Source organism: Schistocerca serialis, chromosome 3, assembly GCF_023864345.2.
Source record: "Schistocerca serialis cubense isolate TAMUIC-IGC-003099 chromosome 3, iqSchSeri2.2, whole genome shotgun sequence".
Classification (NCBI taxonomy): Eukaryota; Metazoa; Arthropoda; class Insecta; order Orthoptera; family Acrididae; genus Schistocerca; species Schistocerca serialis.
The window spans coordinates 656269350-656294016 of record NC_064640.1 but is presented as its reverse complement, the minus strand read 5'-3'; the positions used below and the strand labels follow the sequence as shown (position 1 = coordinate 656294016).

The following is a 24667-nucleotide window of genomic DNA, read 5'->3' as shown; positions in this document are numbered from 1 at the left end:
GCAGATGGTTTTTATAGCGATTGGTGGCACAATTTTGTCAGTACACTGCTACCAGACACATACAGATCAACACCTTTGTTTCCAAACACAGTGGAGATATACCACAGGATGATCTGTCACTGCAAAGTCATTCTCCAATGTCACCATGATTGCACAGCTTAGTCTGGCCATCTCACATGTACAGGCTCACTTGTGAAATTACATTATCAGTGTCTCTGTGACTACCTGCTTGCCTCACACATGGCTGCCATCGTTTTACTTGAGATTAGTAACGCCCAAAATTAAGCGATAGTGTTGCATATATTCCCTCTTTTGGAAGACCTGGACACCAGGTCTAAACTCTGACTGCTGGTCTGCAACAGAATACTTCACCACAAAGTTACAACATATGTTATTTACAGTTTTTCCTCTCACATCAAAAATCAAAACTCCGAAAGTGAGGTACTTTCCCTTACAATTCCAGCCCCCTGGTTCCATTAGTCCACAAACTATTACATATTATCTCCATTCTCACCTGAGCTACCCCTTAAATATTAAGCAACTACTAACATGAATGCTCTCGTATTGTGCCCCTATGGCATCTCTTCTGCAGGCAGCAATGCTTGTTTCAACACCACCCAAGGTTCCTCATCTTTCAAATCACAATTAATTACATCTTACAATAACTCACTCTTACTACTATAACTGGTTTTCACACTCATCACACCTTCCCATGTTTGGGCAGTTAGCCAGTCCAACAGTATCTGATGTACAGAGGATTGCATTGTCTAGCTGCCCTCCACCTAAGGTAGATGAAGGCTGCACAAAGCGGAGTCAACATTAAAGTGGCGCTTGTATTTGTGATGCTTATGGTCTTGTTCATTCACTGCTGCTCCTCTCAATACTGCTGAACATCTGAAAGCGTCTGCTCCACTGGAACACACCCCTCTTGCATGTCTATGAGCCAGTTCGGGGACAGTATTATGTTAGGATTTAATATTTCGTTTAGGTAAGTCAGGTTTTTCACTGGAAGTATCACCTGCTTCTCTGACCAGTATGACTGAGGCTGCGTAATGTTCAACTTGGTTTCCCCAAAAACAAAAGTTGAAAGATGAAAGGTGAAACATCTGCCTGGTTATGTCACAGTCCATTCCATTAATAATTATTCCACCCATGTGCCAAGCCAAACATTTAGGTTACTCGAGCTTATCTTGTTCATAGCAGTTTGCTACTACAACTTCAGTACTGTTTACAAAAAACACCCTGTGCAAACGCACTTGATGAAAATAGGGTCAGGTGGACAATCCTGACATCTTCCTTTACCAAATTACTAAGTTCAACTGTACCTCGCAAATGCCAGCACCTGTATGTACATCCAGGTCGGGCAGATAATAACCCTCTCCCTCTGACAATGTTTGAGTCCCGTTAGTGACATAACCGCACAGCTATCACCATCTTCTGTGATCAGTAGTATCTCCTGTGTTTTTACTTGGACAAATTTCCCCAAAGTTCTCCATTTTATTGGGTATGCATGTGTATGGTGTAACATTTGAATCTGGCTTGCCCGCTGCTAACTGGAAACTGTACCAGTATGTACAGTTGCACTAGACATTTTCTGGTCACGACTGCTGCAATATGACAATACACTGATCAATTCAACTACTCTGGTCCTAATTCCAGTGGCAACTCCTGCATTTTCTGTATGCCTACCAAAAACTGATCCAGCATTGATAGAACTGGGCTAAGCTGCCCGTGCACCGCATATAGGACTGTTCCTTACAATTCCTCTACTACTACCCAAGTATCCCACAAGCTACCAGCCAAAGACTGCAACAATCTTGCTACTGCCATTCTCTTATCCAAAGTATCCATCTGAGCTTCTGTAACTCCTAGATTATCGCCCACCATCTATACTGCTGTTTCTTAGTATGTCTTTCCCTTCCATCTCACTCTGTAAATCCATAAACATATTTTCCCAATAATTTACCTCATTACACATTTCCCAAGCATTCAGTGTCGGCTTCAATGCCCAATGACAGTACTCCTGTTTTCAATTATAATACCTGCAGCGACCCCCCCCCCCCCCCCCCCTCCCAATCCACTCCTGGTGAAGACGTGCAACCTGGTAAGATAAAGCCTCCCCTCTGATTTCGACCCACGGCAACCTGGGAAACGGGGACTCCCATCACCCCCCCCCCCCCACCACCACCACCACCACCACCACCACCACCACCACCACCACCACCACCAAAAGGTCTGCCATTATACAGACATAAAAGAACACTCAACCCTCAAATACTTAACTTTCCAACAAATGAGCATAAAAGACAAAACTTCTTCCCACCATTCTCATTTCCTACTGATATAATGATCATTTATGCTCCTGAATAACATGTACACACTAATCCAAATGTATACTATCCCCCTTTACTCCCTTGGCCTTAATGCATACGGAACCCTTTGTACAGGTTATGCAAGGTTTCTTCACTTCCTCACCTTCCTACTCCCGTACTTTTACGCCCAAAGCATTACGTTACCTGTGCAAAGCATCTGGAGCACCTGAAAATGGCTTGGCATTTACCAGTGATATTGTTTCAACTACCCAATTTGGCCCTTGGTAATAAGTAACAAATTTCTTGTCCTTACCTTTCGGAATGTACGGGTTCAGTAACATTACCCTCTGGCTGATTTTATATGATGGTAACATGCCCACATGATTCCCTAACCACTCTTGGCATTCCAAAGCTCTGGTGTTATTCCCTGCACACATTTCCAAATTTCCCTTGTCTTTTTAGCAAAATCCTTAGCGAACTCCCTGCCCTTGCCATTTCTTCGCCCTATTTTGTCAAACAGTGACAGCATGTGCCTTCCGTAAACTACCTCATATGGTGAAAACACTGTCACAGAATGGACTTTTGAATTATATGCACTCCCATTGAAGGATAAATATATGTTCCAATTGTTAAGGTGCATGCCCACATAGTGACTCAGCATCTTCCCACTATGCGATGTACCCACTCCGCCCTACCATTAGCCTGAGGGTGTAATGGACTCATCATTAACTCCTTAACCCTTACAAAATTACATAGCTGCTTTAAAAAACCAGACATAAAATTGTCCCTTGGTCAGTGATCATAGTTTCTGGCACCTCAAATTTGAGCAACCAGCTGCTAACCAATGCTTGTGCAACTGTTGGTGCCTGTTAGGGATGGCAATCATTTCCACATATCTAGAAAAAATTATCAATAGTGGTCAACACGAATCGATTCCCAGCAGAAGTCTTGTTGAATGGTCAGAGGACATCCAAATTAACATTCTGAAAGGCTCTATTGCTTCTAGTAACCTCTGCAAAGGTTCATATCTGCCCGCTGTGTGCACTGTACCACCAACCCCTTACATACTGATCCACATCCTTTATCCTAGACTTCCACAAGTGCCGCTCTGCTACTCACCAACTTCTTGTTCTACAACCCCTGTGTCCTGAAAATAATGTGGTCATGCACTTCTTTCAGTATTTCCTCCTTTAGGTTTGCAGGCACCACTACTCATGGCTCCAACCTTCTTGTCTTACACAATAACTGGCCCACAAAGTGAATTATAGCTCAGACTCATACTGTTTACATTTAAAGTCAGCCCATTCTGCTGTTTGCCATTCTGCAAGGTTGTGACCTAGTGTCTCTATCACTGCTACTTTCCAGCTTAAACTATCTGTGTTCATATGTCTCTTACCAGGCTTGTGTGCTAATTCACTTACCCCCAATACCCATTTAGTTAGCCTACTCGAATGGACCTAAAGCCCCAACAACCACTTAATGGCTGCACGGTCCCTTGCTACTTTAAACTTCTTTCCCTACAAAAAACACCTGATATACATGCTTCCATGTATTACATTAAGTATCTCCTCCGTTGTTGAGTAGTTTTTTCGCACTCTGATCAACTGTCTAGAAGCATATGCTACCCAATGCTCCTCTCTGTTCACTACTTCAATAAGAACACGCCCTAGGACCCGATTCGAAGCACCCATTACCAAAATAAACTTTTTCTCATAGTCTGGAACAATTAGTACTGGACTTGACATCAAAACTCTCTTTAACTCCTCAAACTCATCTTGGCATACCTTTGTCCATTCGAAATTTACCCCCATTTTTAACTGTTGTATATGTGGTCCCACTATATCTGCAAACTCTTATGAATCTTGTATAATTCCCTAACCCCAGGAAAGATTGTAGCTCCTTAGTATTACTAGGAATCAGAAATTCTTGCACTGCTTTTGCCAACCTCAGATAGGTCTAACCACTCCACTGTTAATAATGTGCCATAAACACATAACTACTTTTAATCCAAAATGACATTTCCCTATGTTAAGTTCTAAATTTGCTGCTCGTAAACTTTTAAAACCCTCCTGCAAAAACTGCATATGCTGTGCTATATCCTTCACGAAAATGATGTCATCCAGGTATACCATGCACTGGTGAGGTTTCAGTCCCCTCAGACTCTGTCCAGCAAACGCTAAAATGTTGCCAAATGGCATCCTACAATACTGAAAATTGCCCCAGGGGACTGAGAACGCTGTTTCTAGATGGTCCTTCGGGTTTACTTCTATCTGAAATCTTCAGGTCTAAGATACAGAAGTACTTGCACTGGCACAAATTGTCAACAGCTTCATTGATGTTTGGGATCGGATATGCATTGGTTGTAGTTTTGCTGTCAAGACGTCTGTAGTCACAACAGAATCTATATTTTCTGACCTCATCCTGAGATTTTTTCGGTACAACTATGACCGCTGCCATCCAACAACTAGTGTTTTGCTCTACTACCACATCTGCTAACTGTTGCTCAATTTATTCCTCTTATACTGGTTGCATATGGTGTGGGTCTACGATATACCAGTGACTCAGCTCCTGTAGTGATACAATGTTGTGTTACAGGAGTTGCTGTTAAGGCTAATTCTCAAATTCAAACAATAATTTCTTGATTTCCAATCTATCCGTACCTCTAAGATGATCTAACTACCTACGCAATGCAGTTTTATCAGCAGCTTGTACATTACACTGCTGCACACTGGTCGAGTCTCTACTCATATCATCCAGGACTTCCAAACTAGCTACAACATTCCCTTGGTGAGCTGTCCTTCGTCGGCATCTAAATTATATAAATTCAGGGGCACTATTTACCTGTCCAATTCCTCCCCTAAGCATACTGTGCTTCTCCTGACAAAAGCAACATGATGTGTCTAATACATCACTTTCTGCCAACAGTTCTACCAAGCACAATTCTTTAAGAGGAACATGGAGAATTTAATGACCACTGACTCTCAAGGTCCATATGCACCACCAACACAAGTGCCCCATCATCTCATAAAAACTTGTGCTTTCTACCTTCACTATTCATACTATACTACATTTTGCCTCTTCATTTGTATTAGTTGCAGCAACACTTATCAGGAACTCTGTTTGGCAGGCCTGGGGTTCCCTTTTGCATTTAACACCTGCTTATTCGACTCTTGTTTCTCCTTACCATTCCTACCATCAAGATGGTGGTGCCTAACCACTTTACATCTACTGCAATGAGGTTGGCAACACTACTTCTGCACATGTCCCATTCTCCCACCTCTGTAACACCTCACATTAGTAGAGAAAACTACTCTCTTATCCCGTATTCCTGTTACTACATTAATTTCTTCAAACTCTGTCGCTAATCTGGCCACAGTGTATAAGTCCCTCAGGCTATTTGTTCTCGTTCTTCTACATATCAGGAACAAGCGCCTCAAAAATGTGTCCAGTGCTCTCTATTCCATTTCATGGAGTGTGACTATTTGCTTCATCACTTTCGCTTAATTCATATGTCTGCACATTCACTTTATATATTCTGGCCGCAAACTTCTCTACTGACTCATTATGCTTCTTTGACATAGTACTTAATTGCTCATGAAAAAACCTCGCACTGTTTTGCTTGTTGTTCCTATGTAGCAGACCTTCTTTTCAATTCCTCAAATTTCTGTTCTCCTCTTAAGCCCCCTTGTACATGTCTTGGCTTCCCCTACCCACTATAACTTCATCATCTATAATAACTGATCCTGTGATCACCTCCTAATATTAGCTGTTAACTGATGGTCATCCAGAAAGGACATCAAGTTATCAATCGACTTTTCTGAGAAGGGTTTGATAAAAATGGCTGTAGCTGAATCTAACAAAGGAGTAGTTTGATTGGCTAATTCCAACTCGCCCTCCCTGGCTGTAAGGTTATTATGCAAGTCCGCATTATCTGCTTTCAACTGAGTCATTTCGTTAACCAGTGGTTGATCTGCCTCCCACGTAGTGACACCCTCCACTTGAGATTGCCATTGCAGAACCGTAATCACCAATATACACTAAAAGCTACAAAATTTACTCATAACGAACTGTATTAAATTACACACACTTATATCTCACTTTTTATCATTGCTATTAAATATATTCCTCGAGGTGGTGACAATTAGTACAAATCACTGGTATTAATACTGTACATGGTGCAAACTGACCTTACAAGTTACACTGAGATCCCATATTATAGACCGAAAATAAAGCTCCTTTGAATTACCATGGAATTTCAAAAGAACAGCCAGTCCCCCTGACTATACAAACGTACCCTCAAATTATCATGCATCACCTACTTTGACTCCATACCCTCTACACACAAAACAAGAAAAACAACCACAAGAACTAACTGTCTGCTCACTCATCCCACTGTCTGATGAAACTGCGTGCTGCAGTTGTGAAGATATGCTGCATGTAGGTTGACTCTGCTGGCACCATCTGCCAGATGATGGCCATAAGTACTTCTGACACCACTCTATAATGACCCGGAGGAGAATTGGACTGTTATGGTGCAGAGATGGTGGAGTGGTAGGTTGTGGAGGTGGAAATGCTCGTTAGGGGTGGCTAGGAAAACTCTGCTGCAACTTAATTTATAGTGTGCCTAACTTGTAAGTAATAACTCTGGCAGGGCATATGAAAGACAGCAATTCTCTTCTATTATGTTCCTGTCACAGGATGGATTTCTTTTTAGTATCTTTTGCTGTCACTAGAAAACAACAGGAAATACAATTTTTGATTATCTCTCCTAACTCAGCTAGTGCCTTTTTTCAGCTTTCAGGAGCAATATTTATCTACAGTTACACAGCATTATTTTGTTATTGTTAGTTATTGCTAAATGATAATGTCAGGTTTCACAAATTGACTGCCAAACAACAGAATAAAAAAAGCAGTTTTGAAGATAAAACATTCATCCTATGAGTGGACAAGTGACTATTCCTTCTGCAGGGTCATGTAGCCACACAGCGGGAGGGGTCTGCTAAATATTGGGTTATGTTAGGCGCGTTATGGAGCTTCTTAGGGAAATAGCATCCAGGGCTTAATTTTACGTAACATTCATTAAGGAACAATTACAGAAAAATGAGGTGAACTTGGAACTTTGTACTTGACAGTAGATTTTATACCTCCTATTAGTACCAAACATCTTTTCAATGGCTAAAGGGTTCTCTCTCTCTCTCTCTCTCTCTTTCTCTCTCTCTCTCTGTGTGTGTGTGTGTGTGTGTGTGTGTGTGTGTGTGTGTGTGTGTGTGTGTGTGTGTGTGTCCACAGCCTTTGGATTAGATGAAGAAATGACACCTATGTAACATGCAGCCTGAGTGTACCTTCTATTATCCAACAGTCGGTCAACAGATAGGGTGATACTCTAAAAGTAGTAGAGTTTGAAGTACCTAACAAAGACATTGTCAGCATCTTTGCAAATATTTTCTTGGTGAATGTGGCTACAGTTTTAAAAATGCCTAAAATTCACACACATCTGCTCACATTTGCTCTCACATTCACCAATGCAATCTCATTAGCTATCAAACTGTGACATTGCCAATATGTTGTATGTTCAAAAATGTTCTAAATTTATTGGCAGAGAAACAGACACAAAAGTACACTGATAGTGTGGTTTTCTGATCACCTATAAAATAAATTTATGAGCCAACAATCCTGGCAAAAGTATTGCCTAATCATTTAAAAAGCAAATCAGATTATTCAGGAAATTAGAAAGACTTGCTAACTCTGTCCATCCACAATACACAGAAAGTAGTAAATACAGGTGTCTCAAATACCATGTTCCTTGAGTTCCAAAAGGCTTTCGATACAGTCCTACACTGCCACCTAATGAACAAAATCCGAGCGTATGACATATCAGATCAGCTGTGAGACTGGACTGAGAAGTTTCTAGCTAACAGAATACAGCATATCATCCACAATGAAGAGAAGTCTTCAGACATGAATGTAACTTTGGGTGTGTCCCACAGGAGTGGTATAGGACCATTACATGTCACAATACATATAAATGACCTAGTAGATAATGTCAGAAGTTCCACGAGGCTTTTCGTGGTTGATGCTGTTATATACACAGAAGGAAACACCAGAAAGTTTTACCAAAATGCGGGAAGACATGCAGATGATTCATGCTCGGAGCAGGGAATGGTAACTGACCTTCAACATAAACAAATGTAACATATTGTGAACACGTAGACAGAAAGACCTTTATTATAAGACTACACAATTACAGAACCATCACTGGAAGCAGTTACTTCCATGAAATATCTAGGAGTATGCATACAATGCAGTTTGAAGTGGAATAACCACATAAATTAATCGCAAGTAAGGCAGATCCCAGATTGAGAAATTATTCATTTGACCAATACTTGAATATTGTTGATCAATATGATCTCTGTACCAGATAGGACTGTTAGAGGAAATAGAGCAGATCCAAAGAAAAGCAGCATGTTTCATTACAGGTTCATTTAGTAAGGATGAAAATGTCAGAGTTGCTCGGCTAACTCCAAGGGCAGATGCTGCAAGAGAGGTGTTCTGCATCAAATTATTGTCTACTGTAAAGGTTCGGACAGTGTATATTCCTATAAGAGCCAACCAATATATTGCTTCCTCCAACACATACCTCGCAAAAAGACCATGAAGATAAAATTAGGGAGATTCCAGCCCACATGGAGGCATAGCAGCGATCGTTCTTCCCGCGAACCATACGCAACTCGTGCAAGAAAAGGGGTAAGTGACACTGGTCCACAAGTACAATCTGCCACACACTGTAAGGTGGCTTGTGGAGTGAAAATGTACATATCACATCATCTGATAAAACAGAGGGCAGAGCAATTACAAACAAGTCTCTATCCCCATCCATGAATATAAAGCAGTTACTTAAAATGACGGCTTGACAATTGCAAATACACGCTCGCAACATACCGAAATCTCAAAATCTCAATACCGTACACGTGAGCGCTCTCTCTCTCTCTCTCTCTCTCTCTCTCTCTCTCTCTACCTACGGATCTCTCGCCAAAGCACGAAGTCAGTCCTACAATTTTTGACTATGTGCAATCTGTAGAAGAGTGTAAATCTCATTCTATCTACATAGCTATGAGACGGTATGCGACAAAAGGGTGTTTACTAATCTCGGCTTACTGACCCCCAATTTCAGTCACACTTCTTTTCCATCTATGTACAACTCCTATCGCAATAACAAGATGATGGCTATTGCTTCATGTGTTGTCAGCACCATTTTTTCCATTTAAATAATGAAACTACTCATTCTCTACTACGGTATTTATGATATCTGTTATTTGTTTGCCTGTGAGGAAGTGTCAAAATTTGATATTTCACAGCCACTGCAATCTTTTCAGTAACAGTAATGGGCAATTTGGAGAATGACACATTGAACATATAATGGCAAGAGCAATGGTTAATATTAACATTTTTCCTTGCTTCCATGTTGTAATTTAACTTACTTGTGGCCTGTTCCACTGTCAAAAAGAGACTTTACTGATTTTGGTTGCTGCACAGCATTAATGGTCTACTTCACTTCATCATGTGGTATCATTACTGGCCTTAGTTTTTTGAATCAATTTTTATTTAGCACAGATGATCAGTCGCTGTTACCAGCCTGATTTCGGTCGTAACAACTAACTTACACTGCAGAGAATGGACATTCTACGCCTGATTTTCTCCTCTCAATGTTTATTTGGCCCTTATATATGCTCACTGACTAATTTCTTCCAGGACACTACTCCACAAATTTAATTAAATAAGTTTTGTGGAACTCAGATATCATAGAATAATAATTAAGTTTGTTAAGACTTAATAAGTTTAACACCTTATCTGAAATTTGCCATTTTAATTAGCATATACCATTTTGAAAACTCTCTGGATATTTCAAGTTAATTATAATTCCCTATTATCCTTCTTGTACAAAGAAAATGGACACCTTACCAAAGATTCCCTTTTCACTGAATTCACTACACTCAGCTGGTGGCTACACGGGTAGCGGAGGCTGTGTGGTGTGGACTGGGCGGTTTTTTAGGTTAGAAGGCCTCGGGAAAGTACAGGGTGGGCTGCAATCTCAAAGAGTGCATGGCAAATACAGGACGTGCTTGGATCAAGGAACAGAGAATTATAGTTGTAAATTGTTGTAGTTGTCCTGGGAAAGTCCCTGAGCTTCAAGCGCTAATAGAAAGCACAGAAGCTGAAATAGTTATAGGTACAGAAAGCTGGCTAAAGCATGAAATAAGTTCTGCAGAAATTTTTATGAAGTCTCAGACGGTATTCAGGAAAGATATATTACGCAGAATTGGTGGTGGAGTGTTTGTGTCTGTCAGTAGTGGTTTATCTTGTAGTGAAGTCGAAGTAGATACTCCGTGCAAATTGGTATGGGTGGAGGTTATACTTAACAGCCGAACTAAGTTAATAATTGGCTGCTTCTACCGACCCCCAGACTCCGATGATATAGTTGCTGAACAGTTCAGAGAAAATTTGAGTTTTGTAACAAGTAAATACCCCACTCATACGGTTATAGTTGGTGGGGACTTCAACCTTGCCTCGATATGTTGGCAAAAATACTTGTTCAAAACCAGTGGTAGGCAGAAAACATCTTCCGAGATTGTCCTAAATTATTTTGAGCAGTTAGTCCACGAACCCACACGAAAAGTAAATGGTTAAGAAAACGCACTTGACCTCTTAGCCACAAACAATCCAGAGCTAATAGAGAGCATCATGACTGATACAGGGATTAGTGATCACAAGGTCTTCCAAATCCACCAGAAACAAACGCAAAATAATTTCGTTTAAAAAAGCGGATAAAGTGTCACTAGAAGCCTTCCTAAGAGACAATCTCCATTCCTTCCGAACTGACTATGCAAATATAGACGAGATGTGGCTCAAATTCGAAGATATAGTAGCAACAGCAATTGATAGATTCATACCTCATAAACTGGTAAGAGATGGAACTGATCCCCCATGGTACACAAAACAGGTCCGAACGCTGTTGCAGAGGCAACGGAAAAAGCATGCGAACTTCAGAAGAACACGAAATCCTGAAGATTGGCTAAAATTTACAGATGCGCGAAATTTGGCACGGGCTTCAATGCGAGATGCCTTTAATAGGTTCCACAACGAAACATTGTCTCGAAATTTGGTAGAAAATCTGGAGAAATTCTGGTCATATGAAAAGTACTCAAGCGGCAAGACGCAGTCAATACCTTTGCTGCGCAGTGCCGATGGTACTGTTACTGACAACTGTGCCGCTAAAGCGGAGTTATTGAACGCAGTTTCCCTAAATTCCTTCACCAGGGAAGACGAATGGAATATTCCAGAATTTGAAACATGAACAGCTGCTAGCATGAGTTTCTTAGAAGTAGATACATTAGGGTTGTGAAGCAACTCAAATCGCTTGATACGGGCAAGTCTTCAGGTCCAGATTGTATACCGATTAGGTTCCTTTCAGATTACGCTGATACAATAGCTCCCTACTTAGTAATCATATACAACCGCTCGCTCACCGATAGATCTGTACCTACAGATTGGAAAATTGCGCAGGTCATACCAGTGTTTAAGAAGGGTAGTAGGAGTAATCCATCTAACTACAGACCTATATCATTGACGTCGGTTTGCAGTAGGGTTTTGGAGCATATACTGTATTCAAACATTATGAATCAACTCGAAGGGAACGATCTATTGATAAATCAGCATGGTTTCAGAAAACATCGTTCTTGTGCAATGCAGCTAGCTCTTTATTCGCACGAAGTAATGACTGCTATCGACAGGGGATCTCAAGTTGATTCCGTATTTCTAGATTTCCAGAAAGCTTTCGACACCGTTCCTCACAAGCAACTTCTAATCAAACTGCGGGCCTATGGGGTATCATCTCAGTTGTGTGACTGGATTTGTGATTTCCTGTCAGGAAGGTTGCAGTTCGTAGTAATAGACGGCAAATCGTCGAGTAAAACTGAAGTGATATCAGGTGTTCCCCAGGGAAGCGTCCTGGGACCTCTGCTGTTCCTGATCTACATAAATGATCTGGATGACCATCTGAGCAGTTCTCTTAGGTTGTTCGCAGATGATGCTGTAATTTACCATCTAGTAAGGTCATCCAAAGACCAGTATCAGTTGCAAAGCGATTTGGAAAAAGATTGCTGTATGGTGTGGCAGGTGGCAGTTGACGCTAAATAACGAAAAGTGTGAGGTGATCCACACGAGTTCGAAAAGAAATCCATTGGAATTCGATTACTCGATAAATAGTACAATTCTCAAGGCTGTCAATTCAACTAAGTACCTGGGTGTTAAAATTACAAACAATTTCAGTTGGAAAGACCACATAGATAATATTGTGGGGAAGGCGAGCCAAAGGTTGTGTTTCATTGGCAGGACACTTAGAAGATGCAACAAGTCCACTGAAGAGACAGCTTACCACATTGCTGCGTGGTGCAGTATCCTTACCAGGTGGGATTGACAGAGGACATCGAAAGTGTCCAAAAAGGGCAGTTTGTTTTGTATTATCACGTAACAGGGGAGAGAGTGTGGCAAATATGATACGCGAGTTGGGATGGAAGTCATTAAAGCAAAGACATTTTTCGTCGTGGCGAGATCTATTTACGAAATTTCAGTCACCAACTTTCTCTTCCGAATGCGAAAATATTTTGTTGAGCCCAACCTACATAGGTAGAAATGATCATCAAAATAAAATAAGAGAAATCAGAGCTTGAACAGAAAGGTTTAGGTGTTCATTTTTCCCGCGCGCTGTTCGGGAGTGGAATGGTAGAGAGATAGTATGATTGCGGTTCGATGAACCCTCTGCCAAGCACTTAAATGTGAATTGCAGAGTTATCATGTAGATGTAGATGTAGACTTGTCATAATCAATTCCAGACATAAGAAAGTTGGATAGAGGTCAACACACTAACCATAGATTGCACTTGAATTATGCAGGTAAATGTTATTTGTGTGAAAAATTAAATCAAATAGTAAGAGAAAGGATTGAAGTGAAAACCTTATATATAAAAACCAGTTTGTTTGGAAGTAAAAGTAGTCCTACAGAATCGTTTTTGGAGTATAACAGCCTTCACTATGCAAACGTGAAGGCAAAGTACTTGTCAATAACATCATAAATGACAGTACACTCAAAATAATATCACAAAACATCCAATATCTTACTGACAAAACTGAACAAACTGACAAATTTCTGAGTGGTAGTAGTCCTCCTCATATTTATTTTGTGAACGAACTACAGTGCAAAACTGAAGAAATGAGTAGCATTAATTTAAGTAATTATAAAACTGTCAGTGTCCGTAATAGGAAACAGCGTAAAGGCGATGGCGTTGGTATTTATGTCAAAAATAATGTCCAGAGCAAAAAAATTGACTGGGTGGATAATTTTGCACGCAGGATGGTTTTTTAAATAGCTGCAATAGGAATAAAGCTGAGAAACAGCAGTTTAATAATAGCTAGCCTATACAGATCCCCTAACGGTAACATGAAAGAATTCTTTTGTCATTTACAGGAACGTGTTTATAAACTTTCACCTCATAAAAAGCAGACTATCATAGTAGTAGATGTGAACACTGACTCCTTAATAATAGTATGAATTATCTTAGATATATTGATAGGTTTCAGCCCTATAATTACAGTCATGTGAGTTCAACACCAACAAAAATGAGATGAGACTCTCTGACATGTACTGACTACGTTATTACAAACTTAAGCAAGGAAGACCTTGTAGTCAGAACGGTTGAGAACCACATTCCAGATCATAATGCATTAGTTCTAGAGCTTCATACAGACAAAGTAGTAGTATCTCATGGGGTCCTATAAAAGAAAGCTAGACTATCACACTTTAAAGGAAACTCTGGCACACACAAACTGGGATCAGGTAGGCCTATATGAGACAGAAAATATTAATGAAAGGTGAGACAAATTTTATACAACATTAACCCATTATCTTAATCAAGGGTGCCCAGTGGTCAAAATACTAAGGAGAACTGACAATTCCAGTAATCTTAAACTTCCCCCTAATGGAATAAAATTACAGGAGATATGAAGGATTTATATATTCTTTTCAGAGACACCAAACTGCAGTACTTGCAATCTACATACCAAGTCTGTAGAAAACCTACAGGGAAGCACTTAAGACATTAACAGCACAGATGTATGCAGAAAAGATTAGGAAATCCAGTAATAAGAAACATGCAGGAGGGGGGATATACAATGCAGTGTGGCAGTGTGCAATAATATAACAAGAGGCAATGAAAAATTGCTGAGTGACCCAAAGGAATGAGAGATTCACAGACCAATTTAGTAAGATGAGCAGGGAAGATGTGACTGACCCACCAAAAGTGCTAAAACCCAGCAACGTCAGTAATTCATTCTCCCTGAGGTGTGCTACAGAATTGGAAATCCTGAAAACCATTTTCAGTTTAAAAGCAAATACATCCAGTGCTGGGATGACACCTCAGCTGAACTTCTGAAAGAATGCAAAAATGATTTAATAATGCCACTACAACATTTAATAAACAGCTCTTTCACTCAGGGGTGATTTCCTCACTTGCTAAAAGTCACTGAAATAAGACTAGTGCATACAAAGGGAATATCTACTGACATACAAAATTATAGGCTCTTTCATTGACATCAATACTTAGTAAGTGGTTGAAAAGGCTACTTCTTGCATGAATTATTGTTCTGTAAGTACAATTTATTAAAAGGCTATAAGCATAGTTTTAGGAAGGGCAGGTCTACAACAACAGCTGTAGCTACATTTTTTTTTTTCAAGTGTTATTGAATAAACTTGATGATGGAAATAAAAGTTATTGGTGCCTTTTTAGACCTATCCAATGCTTTGACTCATTCTATTCTTCTATGTAAATTAGGAACTTCTGGAGTCAGAGGAGTGGCTTTTGATTTGTTAAGATCCTATCTTACTGACAGAAGACAATGTGTTAAGCTGTAGCATACAACTGGGGGACACATATTAAACAGTAAAATCATCTTATAAAATTCTTGACTGTGGAGTTTCTTTTGTTTATTGTGCACATCAATGACATAATAATTGCATAAAATTCAAACCTAGTAAATTATGCCGACGATGCCTCCTCCATAAGCTGAGGCTCTAAAAAAGCAGTGAAAATAATACAGAGTACATTAGCCTTATGTCAGAATATGCACCATAAAACAAACTGGCACTAAATGAGGACAAAGAAATTCTGACGGAGTTTCTGCTGAATTATAAATCAAGACAACTGGATACTGGGCCATAGTTATCAGTTGAAACAAGTGATAAAACACAAATTCCTAAATATTATAGTAGATTAACATCTTACGTGGATGGAGCACATCACCTACATGTGTAAAAAATCTCCTGTAACACCTACATGCTAAAACGCCTTTCTACCATAATAGTGCCACCTGTCTTAAGACAAATCTGTTTTGGAATTACACACACTCACCTACAGTATGGTATTGAGATTTGGGGTGGGGCACCAACGGTATACATGTGCCCACAATAGAATAATTAGGATAATAGCTAATACTAGTAAACATCAGTCCTATAGAGAATAATACTTAATTAAGTATAACATACTAACAGTATATTCATTGTACACTGAAGCACCAAAGAAACTGGCATAAGCATGTGTATTCAAATACAGAGATATGTAAACAGGCAAAATATGGCACTGTGGTCGGCAATGACTATATAAGACAACAAGTGTCTGGTGCAGTCCTTAGATTGGTTACTGCTATTACAATGGTAGGTTATCAATATTTAAACGAGTCTGAATGTGGTGTTAGAGTCGACACACAAGCAATGGGACACAGCATTTCGTGAGTGTACCGTGAATATCAAGAATCTGGTAAAACATCAAATCTCCGACACTGCTGTGGCCAGAAAAAGATCCGGCAAGAACGAGACTAACAACAACTGAAGAGAATCATTCAGTGTTAAGGAAGTGCAACCCTTCCAAAAACTGCTGCAAATTTCAATGCTGGGCCACCAACCAGTGTTATCGATACGGGCTTTCTGAGTCCACTCATCTACCCTTGATGATTGGAAGACACAAAGCTTTATGCCTCGCCTGGGTCCGTAAACACTGACATTGGACTGATGATGACTGAAACATGTTTCCTGGTCAGACTAGTCTCATTTCAAATTGTATCAAGGGGATGTATGTGTATGGGTATGAATCCTGCATGTCAGCAGGTGATTGTTCAAGCTGGTGGGGACTCTGTAATGGTGTGGGGCATGTGCAGTTGGAGTGATATGGGATCCCTGATACGTCTAGATATAACAGAACGGTGACATGTACGTAAGCATCATGTCTGATCACCTGCAACCATTCATGTCCATTGTGCATTCTGACGGACTTTGGCAATTCCAACAGGACAATGTGACACCCCACATATCCAAAATTGCAACAGAGTGGCTCCAGGAACACTCTTCTGAGTTTAAACACTTCCACTACCCACCAAACTCACCAGATATGAACATTACTGAGCATATATGGGATGCCTTGCAACATGCTGTTCAGAAGATATATCCACCCTATCATACTCTTATGGATTTATGGACAGCCCTGCAAGATTCATGATGTCAATTCCCTCCAACACTACTTCAGACATTAGTGGAGTCCATGCCACGTAGTGTTGCAGCACTTCTGTGTGCTCGCAGAGGCCCTACACGATATTAGGCAGATGTACCAATTTCTTTTGCTCTTCAGTGTATAACATGGTCTTACGTCATGTCAAAGGTGCAACCTGCTGGATTCCACAACTGCTCACACCCATTCAAAACACCCACTGAACGAAGGCAGAAATGTTGCAGCTGTGTCAAGTCAATTCGTGAGACTTCTCTGGTGACCCAATCTCCATTTACTGGGTGCATCACTACAAACCCAAGACGAAGGAGTAAAGCAAGCAACTCACTCTGCCAAAGACACAGTCACATGAACTGCTTCTTTGGGCTCTCAAATTTTACCTTGCCCCTTGTTTTCTCCCGAATGGCACCCAGCTACTTCCTCCCCTTCTCTGATGAAGAAACCATTGTGTGGTATGCATTTCTAGACTGATGAGGAGGTGATTTTTTTTTTTTTTTTTTTTAAATGTTGCTTCTACCACCAATGTCGCCAACAAATTATGCATTGTGAGGAAAAATGTGTTGCACTGCAGGGTGAATATGGACAAAAGGACTAACACCATCACCATGTTCCATGGCCTGAGCTTGAGTTTTCCACAGTGATAATTAAAACTTTGAGATTATCTCTTGAACAACATATGGCAGCAGCTTTCAATCTTTATGTTAGGGCTCCGTAATATTTCTTTCCACATTCATTCATTCATCTTCGCTCAGTGTCTAACTGGACAGAATGATCCAGCATACTCATCCAAGACAAGGAAATCACTCTTTCAATTGGAAAGAAGGAGTACAATGGAGCTTGATAGTTTTTGACAGGGAAAAAAGCTTTACGCAATGCGAATCATCATACTAACTCCAGTTCTTACCATTCTGTGAACTAACAATATTCTGACTTACAGATGGCTCTCTTATTATATGAATTATGAACCTGCTACCTCTCTCCTTATCATTTATTGGTTCTCTTCCTTACCCTTCATTAAGAGCCTCTAACACGTAGTATAACACCAATCGCAGAAGACGAAATGAAAACAAAGTAAAACTACCGCCCAAGATATATTTATCAAAATCACCATAATTAGTTATTTATAAAAAAAAATTGCATAATCACAGACTATACTGTCAAGCATATGAACAAACTAATGTTTGTAAAAGAAAATTTGATTACAAAATAGACTATAGACATAAGTAAAATTGTTCACTTTTAACAGTGGAATACACACAATAAACCCATCACCAAAAAAACTTCGATTCTAAGAGGTACTTACAGTAGTATAAGGAGAGATTATACTTTTTGTTGGAAAAAAAAGAGAATATACTATCACGATAATGTAACTGCAAGAGAATGTCATGGAACAGAAAATACTTTAATGCTCAAAATTTGTTATTGGACTCAAAACACAATAATATACAGTTACAATACCACATCTGAAATTGATGAAAGAGGCTACAGTTTCAGACACAGGTGAGGTTACAATCATTAAGAAAGATAATGCCAAAATTTGATGTAAACTGTATGTAATCACACAGTTACATTTATTAATTACTATGTAGTTACCAATTTATGTTTTTTATGAAGTTCTTCGGCATATTTGCTAACTTCCTTCACCAGTTCAGTAACTTTCTGTACCATCTGCATGTGCAAATTTGACAGTTTCTCTGCTGAAGAGCGGAGAACTTGCCAAACTGGAGCAAATGTCCCTTGCACACTGCCAGAACTTGTTTGCTTAGCTAACTTAGCCAATAACTTTGAATTATTTTCTTCAATGTTAGATCTGTAACAAAAATGAACTTATATTTTCTCCTCCTCTCTGCACATACTTCTATGTTTATATATTCACATAATAACTAACCAAGTTTGGTACTAAACCTTAACAAGATCCTTCTCTACCAACATGTGTGAATATAAATCAGTAGTTCACTGTCTTCATTTATGAAAGTTTCTACACTGTCTATGAATATTATAAACCTATTGTTATGAAGTGCTTGGCTTATTTATTTATTTTGTTAGGTTCTGTGTAACCATCTGAATTAAAGCCACCCGGTAACATAATTAGTCACTAAATATATATCCATACAATGCTGATTATAAACAAAAAATACAATGAAATGTTTCCAAATGGTTCAAATGGCTCTGAGCACTATGGGACTTAACATCGGAGGTCATCAGTCCCCTAGAACCTAGAACTACTTACACCTACACATGCGAACATTTTAAGTTAGGCTTTACCATGACTGTTATTGACATTAAATGAAACAACAAGTTTACTGTTACCAGTTACCGTTTTATTTTAAATTGTCACCTATGTATAATTTTACTGCTGTAGCCAATATGATTATTGTACTTAACGTCTGTAACATTTCACCTGATTGTTATTAACAAGTATGAAATTTAAGCCATTTTAACATTACACCTGATTGTATAAACGAGTACACATGTTATGCTGTTTTAACTTGTCAAAATCATATTTATATGCCACCTGAAGTACACACACACATATATTCAACACCTCAAAACAACCACCTCCAAATCCTTTAAATAATTATTCTGTAATAATGTTGTTACGATGTATATTCTATGTACTTTGCGATTATGTCTTCTCTTCTGCTACACGAACCTTGCACCTAGCAGATTCCAGACGCCATATTTGTTTACAAATGTGACAGTATACATCTGATGTGTTACGAAAGCGAATAGGAACCTGTGACCACTGAAGGTACTCTATTTTACTTATTTTATGTCAGAAGAAATCCAAAACCATGTACTGAAATAGTGTCATGTTTCGCCACTAGGCAGTGCGACATGTTCATCCAAAAATCGTAACACACACACACACACACACACACACACACACACACACACACACAAATGTCATACTAAATAATGTAAATCCACCCGATGATGGAGGTTTAAACCTTCGAAACACATCGTGGAAATAAATAGAACAGTGACTGGTAACAGTAAACTTGTTTCATTTAATACTTAAACCTAACTAACCTAAGGACATCACATACATCCATGCCCGAGGCAGGATTCGATCCTGCGACCGTAGCAGTCGCATGGTTCCAGACTGAAGCACCTAGAACAGCTCACCCACTCCGGCTGGCGAAATATTTCTAACATTGTATGTGTATAAGTATGAATACAGTAAAAGACCCTAAAATTACTGTTAGGAATTTCTGCGGGGAATGAAATGAGTGTGTCATGAGGAGACCTTTTAACTTAGAATTGAGAATCTGGGATCCATCTGCCAAGTTTTTCAGTCTGTCTCTGGGACTGAATATGCAGAACAGAACACACCTTATCATACAACAGTCAAGTATGTGTTACCCAAGTACTAAATGTTTTCCAATCAACTGTTCAACGAATGACTGCTGCAGTTTCTTTTGAATGACTCCATACTACTAATTCTACTGTTCATCTTTCGCGGTACAAGGACTATGGAGATTGGCCACCAACTGGGGTGATGAGGTATACGTTCCCAGGAAGGAGATTTAACACTTCCTCCATTCTTACTGTGTTCGTTAGATAGCGAGCCCCAGCAAAAAGTCGCTTAAAAGTGATAAGGTCAGCCTGCAACTGATGAAACTTTAAACTTTTCACAGCTCTTCAGCAATTCTGCGAAGCTACTGCAATGTCTTTGGTCCATCATGGCACTGGCTGGCTGTGGAGGGGAGCTGTAGGAAAGGCAACAGCAGTTCGAAGTGGTGCAGGTGTGTCTTGCACTACCTCGGAGACACAATCTTACATAAAGAGGGTGAGCGTAACAGCAGACACGTGCCAGTTGGCTCTTCAAGGCTCTTCAAAGCACTCAATGTGGTAGTCAGTCCATATGGCAGTGGCAAGGAAGTAACAGGATCACTGGAAAGTGGTCACTGTCAAAGATTGATATGCAGTGAAGCCACGAGACTGGGGGACAATTCATTAGATCGGTAACTGAAAAGGTGCCATGGACAGCACTGAAGTGGGTACAAGTACTGAGGGGAGATAGGTCATGGATGGTAAATCAGAAGATCGTTGGTTGGTTGGTCTGTTTGGGGTATAAAGGGACCAAACTACAGTGTCATCAGTCCCTTTCTCCTGATGCAAGCAAGGCCCAAGGCACAAGAACACCCAACACCACACCTAAATAGAAAATGAATGGAATGAACAAAAAACAGGGAAAACATACACCACAAGGAAAAGTGGAAGAAGGTATTAAAACCATAGAGCATATGGTCTGCATTGGCTGGTCACAATAATAAAAGAGGATGAGCCAGCCACTCTACAACACATTAAAATGTCCACTCCAAAATGACAAGGCAAGATGAACACATGTAGGGAACAGACGACCACCAAGACAAACAAATGCAAAGAATGTGTGACAGAGTAAAAATGGAAAGAGGGTGGTGACCTCAGAGAGAACGCTAAATGCCCACCCTTAGATGGTACGATAAAAAAAACCCCTCATGAGTAAAATGTGAAACTAAATCTGCTGTTGAGGCATTGTTGCCCAAAACCAAAGGTAGGGTGCTGGGAAGGTTAAAAGTCTGCCGCAGAGTGGCTAAAAGGAGGCAGTCCAGCAAGATGTGGACGACAGTCATATGTGAACCACAGTGACACCGAGCTGGGTCCTCGCGACAGAGGAGGCAGCCATGTGTTAGCCACGTATGGCCAAAGCGGAGCAGGCAGAGAACCACGGAGTCCCTGTGAGAGGCCCGCATGGAGGTCTTGCGCACATTCGTAGTCTACTTAAAGGTTATGCAGTTTGTTGTGCATACTGAGATTATCTCATTCTGGCCCCAAAAGCTCAATAATGATCATGCAACAATGATTACAGGTCAGTTACAGGGATGCTGATCTACAGAAGCAGTTTATGTGTAGCCTATTTGTCCACTCAGTCGGCAAGTTCATTTCCTGGGATTCCGACTTGGCCTGGGGTCCACACAAACATCACGGAACAACTGGACCATTCCAGGGCATGGATGGACTCCTGGATGGTCACTACCAAAGGATGGAGAGTTCGCACTGGTCGATAGCTTGTGGGCTGCTCAAGGAGTCAGAACAGAGAAGAAACGACTCGCCAGGGCATTAGGGGATGCACTCATAAGCACAAGAAATGGCCACTAGCTCTGCAGCCATGTGGCAAGGAGTGCTGCTCAATATGTCCTCCATGAACATAAGCGAAGCCAACATGACCATCAGCCATCAAGCCATCAGTGTAAACCACTTCATGGTCCCGGTACATGTCAAGAATCGAGAGTAAGTGAAAGCAGAGTGCTGTGGGGTTAACAGAGTCCTTAAAACCATGTGAAAGGTCCAGGAGAAGCTTCAGCCTAGGCGTATACCATGGAGGTGTACGTGAATGGACCTCAAGTATAGGTGGTAAAGGCATCAGACAGAAGAGATCGGACACGAACCACAATCTTAAGCCCAGTCCTGGGCCTCCGATGCAGGAGATGAACCGCCATGGATGGGAAAAGGAGATGGTAATTCGAATGCTCAGAACTCTGAATGTATGCAACGTAACTGGCAAGCAGTTGTGCATGCCTAACCTGCAATGGGGGGACTCCAGTCTCCACCAGAACGCTGGTCACCGGACTTTTCCTAAAACCTCCTGTTGCCAGGCAAACACCACAGTGGTGCACTGGGTCCAGTAAACGGAATGCTGAGGGCACCACCGAACTATAAACCAGACTCCCCTAGTCAAGGTGGGATTGAACAAGGGCTCTGTAGAGCTGCAGCAGTGTAGAGCGATCTGCACCCCAGTTGGTGTTGCTCAGGCAGAGAAGGGGCATTGAGGAGCTGCCAGCACTTCCACTTCTGCTGACAAAAATGAGGAAGCCACGTCAATTGGGCATCTAAAACCAGCCCTAAGAATTGATGTCTCCACTACTGTGAGTGGATCATCATTAAGGTAAAGTTCTGGTTCCGGATGAACAGTACGACACTGACAGAAGTGCAAGACACACGACTTCATGCATGAAAACTGGAAACCGTGGGCTAGAGCCCATGACTGCGTCTTGGGAAGGCTCTCTGTAAGCGCCGCTCAGCAACTCCAGTACTGGAGGAGCAGTACATAATGCAAAGTCATCTGCTTACAGAGAAGGTGAGACCAATGAACTGACAGCCGCTGCTAGACTGTCAATGGCCACTGAAAATAGAGATTCACTCCACACAGATTCCTGTGGGACCCCATTCTCCTGGATATGGGGGGAACTAGGGGAGGCACCAACTTGGACATGGAAAGTATGGAGCAATAGGAAACTTTGGATAATAATCGAGAGCTGGCCCCGGAGACCCACTCATACAACGTGGCAAGGATACAATGTTGCCATGTCATGTCATAAGCTTTTCGTAAATAAAAGAATGGCAACCAGGTGCTGGTGTCTGGAAAAGGCTGTTCGAATGGCAGACTCGAGGGAAACAAGATTATCAATGGTAGAGTAACCCTGACGGAAATTGCCCTGGCATGGAGCCAGTAGGCCACGTGACTCCAGGACTCAACACAACTGCCGACTTACGATACGTTCTAACAGCTTACAAAGAACGTTTGTGAGGCTGATGGGCCGATAGCTATCCACATCAAGTGGGTTTTTACCGGGTCTGAGCACTGGAATGATGGTGCTCTCCTGACATTGGAAAGACACCATCACATCAGATCCAGTTGAAGATGATGAGGAGATGTTACTTGTAGTCAAACAAGAGCTGTTTAATCATCTGACTGTGGATCTGATCTGTCCCAGGAGCTGTGTTGGGGCAGTGTGCAAGGATGCTGAGGAGCTCCCAATCTGTAAATGGAGCATAATAGGGTTCACTGTGACGTTCAGTGAACAAGAGTGCTTTCCTTTCCAACCGTCATATGAGAGTGTGAAATGCTGGGGTAATTCTCTGACGCAGAGGCTCGAGCATACTGCTCGGCAAAGTGCTCGGCAATTGCATTTGCGTCAGTAGATAACACACCACTGACGTTATTGCCAGCAACACTTGTTGGGGTCTGATACCCACGAACACATCTGATCTTCACCCAGACTTAGGAAGTTGACATATTGTACCCAATGGTCGAGACATACCTCTCTCAATACACCTGTTTCCGTCTTTTTATAAGCTGGCAAACATGGGCACAGAGCTGTTTAGAAACTATTAGGTGCTCTAGGGAAGGGTGCCACTTATGTCACTGTAGAGCTCGCCAACACTCTTTAATGGCCTCTGCAATTTCCAGCGACCACCAAGGTACTGACTTTCGCCAGGGGCACCCTAAAGAACAAGGGATCGTGTTTTTCGCCGCAAAAATGATCGTTCTAGTGACCTGCTCAGCTACCGCATCAATGATACCATGTTGGGGAGATTCAATGGTGACAGCAGAGGTGAAAAGCTTGCTAAACATTTCTGTAACGCTATCACGCTTTCCAAATAACCCTGTGACGAAATGCACCGCTCTGCTTTGGATCTTCTCTATCTCCTCTCTCAACCCGACCTGGTACGGATCCCACACTCATGAGCAGTTCTCAAGTATAGGCCGAACGAGTGTTTTGTAAGCCACCTCCTTTGTTGATGGACTACATTTTCTAAGGACTCTCCCAATGAATCTCAATCTGACACCCGCCTTACCAACAATTAATTTTATATGATCATTCCACTTCAAATCGTTCCTTACGCATACTCCCAGATATTTTACAGAAGTAACTGCTACCAGTGTTTTTTCCGCTATCATGTAATCATACAATAAAGGATC

General features: G+C 41.0%; 1 protein-coding gene across 2 annotated transcripts in view; it reads right to left on the bottom strand.

Moving 5' to 3' along the window:
* LOC126470537 (F-BAR domain only protein 2-like) overlaps positions 1-24667 on the bottom strand; it is a 302833-nt gene that overhangs the window by 238235 nt on the left and 39931 nt on the right. For both annotated transcript variants that reach the window (XM_050098467.1, XM_050098468.1), the window contains exon 3: positions 18511-18727. In XM_050098467.1, coding sequence (XP_049954424.1) covers positions 18511-18727 — 217 coding nt within the window. The remainder of the gene's footprint in view (positions 1-18510; positions 18728-24667) is intronic.